The sequence below is a fragment of the Zea mays genome, chromosome 5 (assembly GCF_902167145.1).
Source record: "Zea mays cultivar B73 chromosome 5, Zm-B73-REFERENCE-NAM-5.0, whole genome shotgun sequence".
Classification (NCBI taxonomy): Eukaryota; Viridiplantae; Streptophyta; class Magnoliopsida; order Poales; family Poaceae; genus Zea; species Zea mays.
The window spans coordinates 101,615,299-101,626,200 of NC_050100.1; the positions used below are offsets into that span (position 1 = coordinate 101,615,299).

General features: G+C 48.9%; 1 protein-coding gene across 3 annotated transcripts; it reads right to left on the reverse strand.

Moving 5' to 3' along the window:
* Positions 1–997: 997 nt before the first annotated feature.
* Positions 998–6,108, reverse strand: LOC100284943 (limonoid UDP-glucosyltransferase). Of its 3 annotated transcripts, XR_002269437.3 has the most exons (9): positions 4,410–6,108; positions 2,680–2,990; positions 2,397–2,598; positions 2,116–2,322; positions 1,875–2,048; positions 1,691–1,804; positions 1,496–1,608; positions 1,198–1,411; positions 998–1,111 (listed from the first exon to the last, which is right to left on the reverse strand). XR_002269437.3 is itself a non-coding variant. In XM_020553396.3 (2 exons), exon 1 carries the CDS (start codon positions 6,079–6,081, stop codon positions 4,447–4,449), a length of 1,635 nt encoding a protein of 544 aa, XP_020408985.1. In that variant the 5' UTR covers positions 6,082–6,108; the 3' UTR covers positions 2,484–2,598; positions 4,410–4,446.
* Positions 6,109–10,902: the final 4,794 nt, after the last annotated feature.

A 10,902-nucleotide genomic window follows, 5' to 3' on the forward strand; every position in this document is an offset into this window, starting at 1 on the left:
TAGCCTCTGCAATACTTTCCTCAAGTGTTCTTCAGGCTCTTGCTCATTCTGGGAATATATGAGGATATCATCAATGAACACTACTACGAACTTGTCGAGGTAGTCCATGAACACACTGTTCATCAAGTACATAAAATAAGCTGACGCATTCGTTAGACCGAATGACATGACAATGAACTCATATAGTCCATACTTGGTGATAAAGGTGGTCTTCCACTACAGGAAAATGCCCAGTTTCCGACGGCCTAAACCGTCGGAAATAAGTCCTAAACCGTCGGAAGTAGTTACTTCCGACGGCTTAAGACGGGTCCCGTCGGAAGTAACGCCGTAGCGGATACCCAGTCGGAAGTGTCAGCGTTTCCGACGGGGCCGTCGGAAGTAAACTTATTTCCGACGGCCAGGGTGGCGCCGTCGGAAATAAAGCGAGGTGGGCCCCGCAGACGGCCGGCCGCCGGCGCCTGACGCCGTCACAGCTTAGTTCCGACGGCCCCGTCGGAAATAAGCGGCCGTCGGAAGTAATTAAAAAACAGAGAAACAGAATTTGCCTGCTTTTTGTTTTACAAACAATCACACAAATTCAATCTGCACACAATATCCAGTTTTCATCCAGAATCACATACAATACCACATGAAACACACAATAACACAAGTTCACAAGTTAAAGCACAAGTTCACAATGTTCACAAATTCACAATGTTCACAAGTTCACAATAACACAAGTTCCCAATACCACAAGTTCACAAGTCCATAGTACGAGAAACACACAAGCAGACAGGCTACTCAAATGGAGGAGGTTGATCAAATGGATGTGGTTGATTTGATCCGCTAGCTCCTCCACTGTTTAGAAGACCGTCCACAAAAGAAGCGACCGCATCTTCAGAGTCCTCATTTCCCGGAGTTAGCAAGTTTCCTGGAGGGACCTACAACATTCAAAAAAATGTGTTAGTAGTTAAATTCTTGTTATGCAACGTCAAAAGAAAAAGTCAAGTAATATAACCTGAGGTGCAGGTGTGGGCCAACTAAATTGTGGAGTCGGTACAAACTGCGGGATAGGTGGAGGAGGTGGCATAGTCATCGCTGAAAAATCTGGACGTTGCCCTAGTGCTATTTGCTGAAAAAAATTGAAAGCTATGTTACGAGGATATATTAGAAAATATGTGCTCCAATTATAGTAGAGGCTCACGAGGATCTAATTACCTGCATCATCTCCTGCTGTCGTGCAAATTGAGCAGCCCAGTACTCTTGTTGTTGCTTGTTATACTCCTCCTGCCGCCTCAAAGCTTCCTGCATCCGGATCAGCTCGGCGTTTCCTTGGGTACTAGAGCGAGGACCACGGCTAGACGACCTCGATGGACGAGACCTTTCAGGCCTCACCTGAGTCGAGTCGATAACACTACCAAACATGGGGTAACTAGAAAAAAATAGAAAGAAGTTAAACACGCAACACATCATGTTAGAAAAGATCAAATCGACGAATTAATAATAGCAAACTCACCGTCCATGAGGTTTTCCGCCTCCACTAGCATACACAACCTGAGGATCGATAGGCTGATTCATCCAATCATAGTCTTGCCCATGCTCCGACATCATGGAAGCACCATATGAGGCCTGACAAATAATAAATAATGCAGTTATATTTTTCTCGACTCTTAGAATAGAAGTGCATTGTAACTAGTTGCGAAAGTCTCACCACACGCTCAGCAGCTGACTGAGAACACAACTGTTCTGGATTTGTAGGATCCGACCCCCTGTGACCTCTAAGGTAAACCTGAACATCACTCGGCGTAACACCAGAACTAGCTTCCTACAGGTAAGAGAAAATAACATAAACACATAGAAGATTCATGATATGCACGACCATAAATTACACTTACCATGCGCTTTGCCAAACGAACGTGGCCATCACCACCATATCTGTGGTGAACATCATGCCCACGATTTGAGCTGTTTCTCATTGAAACACCTTTAAATCCATCTGTTGCCCAATATTTGCATACAGCCCGCCAACCAGCCTCATTTGATGCCATCCATGGCACCGAGTCTGAAAACTTTATTTCGATCCAATGTATTGTTAGTACTAACACTTGGACATGAATTAGGATAAAAACAATTTACCTCAAGATATTCTTCTTCGGTTAAGTATTTGTTTGATGCCTCACTTTTGGAACGTGGCCGACGTCCTTCCTGCCTTAATATGTAATCAGAAGTGGCCTGGATCCGAGCATAATACATCTGATCCCTAACCAAGGTAGTCGCGCTCTTGTTAAAAACGATCCGTGCACGATCGTTCATACTTCCATCTTCAGGCAACTTGTAACGTTTCTGAAAAAAACAAGAAACAAGATTTTTAGCACATTGTATAGTTGAATCAATTCAAGTTGGGCTAGAGAACATACCCAGAACTCATGCCACACAGCACCTTGGGCATTCCTATGTTCCGCATTGAACGCGAGCCCGTACTGATCCCAAGACATACAAGGCACCTCAACGCCTTTCTCCATCACTACACCAGGCCAGAGATATTTGCATATACTTCCCAAAACTTTATTCACCTGTGTGCGACGTCCTTGACCTTGAAAAGATGCATCAATCCAAGACCTGCAACCACATTGTACAAAAGAAGCATTAACAAATTTCATATAATGCATGAACAAATATTTAACATTAGAATCAACTCACTCGTCGCCACACGGTACGATCAAAATCTTATCCTCCTCACGAGCAGGAACTTTAGGAGGAGGCACCCAATGTGTTTTCCTCGACTTCCGTGCCCGAGAAGACCCTCCACCACTAGAAGCTCCAGCATCACTGCTAGGCCATGAGTCCCATCCGCCTGCTGACCATCCACCCTCAAACTGACCACCACCGGAAGACCACCCATCTCCACCTCCACCTCCAGCATCATCTTCCTGCTCATAGTCTGCATCGGCCGCATCGTAATCAGCCGCATCCTCACCCCTCGCCTCCTCCTCTCGAGTCTCGTTAACATCCTGCACATGAAACACTGTGGAGCTCAGCGGCCGCGGAGGCTGTGGACGACGGCGGTGGTCTCGGGGCGTGGACCACAGCGGCCTCGGCCTGCGACGAGGTGGCCTGGGCTCAGCGGCGCCGGCCAAGGGCAGGGAGCGAGGCGACCTGGGCAAGGGGCGGCCTCTGGCGTGGGCGGCGCTGGCCCAAGGCGGGGAGGTCCCGGCGGCCACGGGCGGCGCTGGCCAGGGGCGGGGAGGCGGCGACGTCCACCGCGGCGCTGGCCAGGGGCGGCGGCGGCGGCTCTGCTGGCGCGTGAGCCCCCCGGGCGGCGGCGGCCACGGGCGGCGCTGTCCAAGGGCGCCGGCGGCGTCTCTGGCGAGCCCCCCGACCGGCGGCGGCTCTGGCGAGCCCCCCGGGCTGCGGCGGCGCGATGTGCGGGCTGCGGCGGCGCGCTGTGCGTGCGGCGGCGGACGCGTGGGTGCGTGTGCGTTGTGTGCGTGCGTGCGCGGGGTAACGGACGTTAGAGACTCTCCTTATTTCCGACGGCCAAGGTGGTGGGCCGTCGGAAATAAGCTTATTTCCGACGGCTGGCTGTAGGCCGTCGGAAATAGTCCTATTTCCGACGATACCCTAGGAACCGTCGGAAACAGTGCAGGCCGTCGGAAACTGGTCGTTTTCCTGTAGTGTTCGGTATGTCCGAAGGCCTGATCCTGAGTTGATGGTAACCTGACCTTAGATCTATCTTCGAGAACACATTGGCTCCTCTAAGCTGATCGAACGGGTCTTCAATTCTTGGCAGAGGGTACTTGTTCTTGACAGTGACTTCATTCAAAGATCTTTAGTCCATACACATTCTCTTCATTCTATCTTTCTTCTCCACAAACAAAACTGGAGCGGCCCAAGGCGAGGTACTTGGTCTGATGTAGCATTTCTCTAACATTTCGTCTATTTGCTTTTTAAGTTTCAACAATTTTGGTCTAGACACTCGATAGACTCTCTTGAAAATAGGGACGGTGCCTGAGATAAGCTGTCGATTTCGTATTAGTAACGTATTTTATCATATCAAAAGTTTCAATTATTTAATTAGTTGTTTATTCGATACTTATTAAAAATGACATTTTAATTAAAATTAGTTTATAGTTTCTAACTCGCATTTTTATAGATGAATGTTAACTAGGAGTAAATTTTATCTCATCGTGAGAATCGGAGGTAACCAAACATTGCCTATGTTCGGTGCTTATGAGCGACTAGAGTTTTTGTGTGCCGCCAGAGATATACATCCCAGCTATCGATCTTCTACATGTATATCCTACGCAGATGCGGTGCGATTCTGGATTCTATCGTTGGATAGCAGAAGATGGTAGAAGAAAAAACTGGTACGTATCAGACGGTAAAACTGTAAGAACATGATTATTCTTCACTTTCAGCTTTCGACTCACTTTGTCCGGTGAGGGTGACTGCTGAAGCTCCTCGACCTCAACTAGGACTAGGAATCTCTGACGACGGCGGCACGACACATGCTCGCCGGGCCACCTCGTCCACGAACGCTTGGATATGCGCGTCCGAGGACCCGCCGAGCGCCACGGCCTCCCGCGCCGCCGCGCTCCACCTCCTGGCGTTGGCGAGCATCGCGTCGGCCTCGGGCCCCGCCACGGCGGCGTCTACCGCCTCCCGCACGGCGTCCCGCCGCAGCGGCCCGCGGAGGCGGACCCCAATCCTGAGTTCCTCCACCAGGAACTTGGCGTCAGTGCACTGGTCGCCCCACTGCGGGAAGGCCACCACTGGTACGCCCGCTGCGATGGTCTCCAGGGTAGAGTTCCAGCCGCAGTGCGTCAGGAAGCAGGCGATGGACGGGTGCGCCAGCACGCGGTCCTGGGGGCTCCACGGCACCACCGTGCCGCGCCCGGCCACGGAGTCCAGGAATCCCTCTGGGAGGAGCGGCCGGGTATCGGGACGGACAACCCACAGGAAGGGCCGCCCCGTGGACGCGAGCCCGTGCGCCATCTCGCCCACCTCCTCCGCGTTGAGCCGTACCACGCTGCCCACCGATGCGTACACCATGGAGCGCGGCGCCTGCGCGTCTAGCCACTCCACGCAGTCGTCCGCGGCCTTCATCAGGTCGCCACGCACCGCGCCCGACCCCGCGCCGTCGCCGTCGCCGTCGTGCTGCTCGTCGACCTCGATGAGCGGGCCCACGGGGATGAGCTCTGGCGGCCGCGGCGTCACGCCCGGGAGCGCCGCCGCCACGTCGGGTTCCAGCTCCGTGAAGGAGTTGACGAGCACCCACGACGCGCGGTCGATGGTGTGGAACTGGGCGATGATCGCGTCCACCAGCAGCTTGTACGGGTTGGACGGGAGCAGGAACGACGGAACGTCGGCGACGGACATCTCGGGGAGGCCAGGCAGCGTGAACCGCGCGTCCAGGTCGTCCTCGGGAGGGAACTCCACGAGGCCGTGCACGTGGTGGTAGTAGAGGGAGAACACCGCGCACGACTGCACCCACAGCACCGCCGAAGGGATCCCCGCGTCGGCGGCCACGTCGACCGCCCACGGCATGAACGGGTTTACCACCACGCACGCCACAGGCCGCCCGGCGTCCGCCTGCCGCTCCAGCAGCTCGGCAAACGCCGGCGGGCCGTCCTTCGCGAGGTGCCGCAAGAGGTCGTCCAGGTCAGGCCCGGGGTCTTCATCGTCCATGAACTCGAACCGGACGCGGCCCCGGCCCACAGGCACGCCGTCACCGCCGGCCGACACGCCCACGGACGCGGCGAGCATCGCCCCGACTCTGGAGATCGAGGAGAAGGTCACCAGGAGGCCCTTGGCCGCGATGCGCTTGGCCAGGCGGAGCATCGGGTTCACGTGGCCCTGCCCCGGGAAGCATATCAGGAGCAGGTGCGGCGGAGCGCTCTCTGCCGCTGCTGCCACGGTGGGCGCGCCCTCTTCCTCTCCCATGTATCGGATCTCTGCTACGACTTCGTCGGCCTCCCGTGAGGCCGTGAGCTTGCCTGCAAAGTGGACAGCGCACCCGTGGCCTTGACTAACCTTGGCTTGACGAGTACTGATATCTGGTCTTACCAACATGCAGTATACAACGCCGCTGCACATGTACATTTATTTATACGGTGCGACAGGAAATTGGTTATTTTTTTTTGACTCTATTTGACTCTATTTATTTTTTTATAAATATTAAACTATATACGTAACATCTCACTCCAATAGACTATCTAGTTTGACTAATTAGAGTGGCTAGTCAAATTTTGTTAGCGAGGAAGCCAATTTAGAGAATCGGATAGCTTGACGAGTCAGATAGCTAGTCTGTTGGAAAGTGTCACACTCGGACTTTAAGAAACAAAGACGGCTGCATCTCATACATGCGTCAAAAAACAACATATATAATAACAGAGTGTATATAGATAAATATCACAATAACATCAGAGTATTTATTACATAGCGGAAGTCTTATTACATAAATAAAAAATAAATATAAAACAAACTAAAGATCATCCTTGGTGCTAATAAGTCAACTGGGAGACACCACCTAGATCAGATCAAACTCCTCGTTTTGCGGCTCCTCCTGAACCACATGTTCTTTTCATGTGGAGGTGTGAAACAGCAAGGGTGAGCTCACACATGATCATAGCTCAACAAGTTGTGGGGAAACCAGTGTGCATGAACTCACCAAAGTGGGAGTTCATGTGATGTGTAAGGCTAATCAACAACAGGGGTTAAAGCTGAGCATTGTTTTTAATTAGTTGGTCAAAGTTTTATTAGCAGTTACTAGATGTAAGTAAATACCAAACCTTAATAAAAGTAATAGAACAAAATTAATAAATAATCCCATGCATATGCAAATGACAAAATTGAATTGAAGTTACGTAAATTAATGATGCGAGAGTCCTAAGCTGCTCATGACCGCGAGCACGGCTAGTATACCAATTTTACACTCTACAGAGGTTGTACCCTGTACCCACAAGTCATGTTACCCATCTGCCACGGGGTTGTACGAGCCCCATACACCTCTACCAAGGAAGCGAGGTAGGGTAACACTACGAGGCCTTTACAAAGTTGCACTAGCTTTCGAAAACCCGCTACAGTTTATAGGAAGAGCACTTGCAAGAATCCCTCGTCTGACCGCCATCGCAGCAAAATCAACCCGAGAACCTCCCTGCATGCAACTCTCCTACTGCCCTTGCCCCTTTCGGGTAAGGTAGTCTTCCACTAGCTTTTCTAATTAGTCAGTCAAGGGCGTCCCATTCCACCCTTGTGGTGGCACGTGTTTCTCAAGTTAAGCTCCATGTTCCAATTAACATTAATGATCTTGACATAAACATAAATAAAATAACAAAATGATTGGAACATGGATATAATGAAATATTATCCCAAAATCATGTAAAGCAATAGCAAAACTACCCAAGTGATTCAGGGATAACAAGGTAATATGGATAAACAGACTAGGGTGACCTATTGGGTCCCATCAAAATTAAGCCTATGCATGGTACATGAATATAAAGAACATTATTGGGTAACAAAAGTGGTCAAAGGCACAACTTGCCTTCAATGAGCTCCTCCTCAGCTACTTCTACCAGCTAGGCACCAGGATCCTCAGTCACAGGCTCTTCTACTCACCACAATACAAACAAGCACAATATATAGAGAAAATTAACATCACACCATACATGTAAACAAAATACATAATAATAATCTACACATTAAAATAAAATTCTAGAAACAGGAATCATAAATTTTGGAGTTATAGAATTTAAGATATGAATTTCCAAAGGTTTTATGTGCTTAAAATAGGATTAAGTGAGAAATTAATTTTCTTACTGTTTTCATGTCAAAACAGCGACTCTAAGTGATAAATAATAATATTACAAAATTTTAGAAATTGGAATTGGTTATTTTGGAGCTAAACTGAATTAAATATAAATTTCACAAGTTTCTGGATTTTCTTTTGCATTAAAAACCAATTTCCATAAATAGTTCTCTATTTTTATTTTCCCCTGGACTGCGCATCATTTTCTGTAAAGTACAGGGGTTGACGGGTAAGTTTTTTCCTAGACTCCGAGAACACCCCCAGCGAACTGCGGGTTGGTTTATAGAAAATCCGAGGACTCTTTAGCATAATGCCATCGCGAAGGGGTATGAAGCGATAACGGGCGTTGGATGTGGCATGTGTGCCTTGGATTAGATCTCAAAGCGGTACGAATGTCCGAACGTCGGATCAACGGCGAATGACCCGTATTTAATGAGTCGCTGACCCACACCGCGCCACCGGATCACGCATCGACAGACACGACTTAATCGAGCGAAGGGGGTAAGCAAAACTGATCTAAACCCTTCGCTTAAAATCCTACGGTCCCTGGCTCCCACCACATGCCTCTAATCCTAACCGTTCAGGGCCGGATCAAAGGCCAAAACTTCATCTTCCCCGATGGAACATTACGTCGGCGTGCCTTCTACCTCTGGGCGGCGTCTGGCACTAGCGCGCGTCACAGCAGCCCTGCATATCCCGGGGATCACGCCGGTGGGTCGCGCTAGTAGCGCCCAGGTGCACGGCACCGCACAAGATCTAGTGCTAACCCACCCGAGAATGTAACCGACCGATAGGAAGACACTCACCAGAGTTGAGACGAGATGTTTCCCACGGCGGTGTCGAGTCGCGACAGAGCTGCTCCCGTGGTTCCCGCCACACGCTCGCGTACACCAAAGCCGGGAAGATTCAGGTCCCCGGCGCAGCGGTTGGATCCCGCCGACGGCACCCATAGCCTTCTTGCCTTCCCCACACTCTCTCTCCTTCACCGTCGGTGGTGACGACAAGCGGGACGGAGCAGCTGATGGTTCAAGGTGCGCCAGGAAGGGCACCACGTTGAATAAATATCCCAAGGACCCGACCGATAGATCCCAGCAGGTTTCACAGTGAGTCGTTGAGACCTGGCGACGTGCGGCGTTCCACCCACAATTATCGCCATAGTTGTTGCGCGAGTAGCTAGCGAGGTCCGACCCGATGGCCCCAAGCTGCCAGTGTCACACCGAAAAGAAACACGCGCGCCAGGTGAGCTGACCTGTGGCCCCCGGTGGTAAGTGTCAGTGGCACGCGAGGACACTGGGCCACGCGGTGGAAATGCGGGGTTGGGTCGATGCGCGCGAAAAGAAGCCATCTCCTGGTGAGCCGGAATGAAACACTGAGGCCCGGTAAGTTCTTCTCTTTTTCTTTTATGTTTCATTTTCTTTTTTCTTTTATTCATAATTATTTTGAATCCACTTTGAATTTGAGTATGAGTTTCACCTTTGAACCACTTATACAAGTTCAAACCCTAATGTAAGAATATATTTTTATTTCCTTGTTTTTTTATGTAAATACTATTTGTTTGCTTCTCTTTTCTAAATTCTAGAGTTCCTTTTAGGTTTTAAATTCCACTTTAGACTTTTTAATATATTTCTTGTCATATGATTTTTTTATATTGTCACAAGATGCACACAAAAGGAAAAAAACTCAGCGTGATGCATAATTTAGTTTGAGTGTCTTTTGTTAATTATTTATTTGTATAAGTGAGGTGTCCACATGAAATGATAAGTAGAGATAACACACACATATATATAGGAATTTAATTTCTCCTTTTAGGTTTTCCTTACAAAGTGGGTATTACAAATCCTACCCGCCTTAACAAGAATCTCGTCCCCGAGATTTAGGAAGATCTAGGGAAAAGATGGGGAAAATCCATGCGAAGCTCTTCTTCTCTCTCCCAAGTAGAGTCATCTTCTCCATGGTGACTCCATTGCACTTTGCACATCTTTATCACCTTATTTCTTGTAACTCGAGTCAAAGTGTCAAGAATCTTGATCGGATACTCCGTGTAAGTCAAATCACCCTGAACACTGAGCTCTTCCATTGGTAACTGTTCCTCGGGAACAAGGAGACACTTCTTAAGTTGAGACACATGGAACACATTGTGCACATCAGATAGATTATCTAGCAACTCAAGTTGATAAGCCATCTCTCCAACTCGCCTAAAGATTCTGAATGGTCCAATAAAGTGAGGGGACAATTTGCCCTTAACTTTAAATCTCCTCATTCCATGAAGTGGTGACACCTTGAGGTACACATGATCACCTTCCTCAAACTCCAGTGGTCTTCTTCTATTATCAGCATAGCTCTTTTGCCTGGTTTGAGCTACCCTCAAATTCTCCCGAATTATACGGACTTGTTCTTCTGCCCCTTGAATCAGTTCAGGCCCAAAGAACTAACTTTCTCCAGTCTGATCCCAATATAAAAGAGTCCTGCACTTCCTGCCATATAAAGCCTCGAATGGTGACATCTTCAGACTGGCCTGATAACTATTATTATATGAGAACTCAACATAAGGTAGACTTTTATCCCAACTTCCTCCATGCTGAAGGGCACAAGCTCTCAACATATCTTCCAATACTTGATTAGTCCTTTCAGTCTGTCCATCAGTCTGAGGGTGATAAGCCGTGCTAAAGTTCAACTTCGTATTCATATTCTCATGAAAGCTTCTCCAGAATCTTGAGGTAAACTGTGAACCTCGGTCAGACATGATCTTCTTTGGTACTCCGTGTAAACACACAATCCGAGCCATATATAATTCTGCCAGCTGGGAGCCTTTATAAGTAGTCTTGATCGGAATGAAATGAGCTACTTTAGTCAATCTATCCACAATCACCCATATAGCATCATATCCATTCTGGGTGCGAGGCAATCCAGTAATGAAATCCATATCAATCTCTTCGCACTTTCACTCGGGTATCTTCAGTGGATGCAGTAGTCCAGCTGGCCTCTGGTGTTCAGCCTTAACTCTTTGACACACATCGCACATAGTCACATGTGCAGCCACATCTCTCTTCAATCCATACCACCAATACTTCTGTTTCAAATCCTAATACATCTTGGTACTACCAGGATGAATAGAA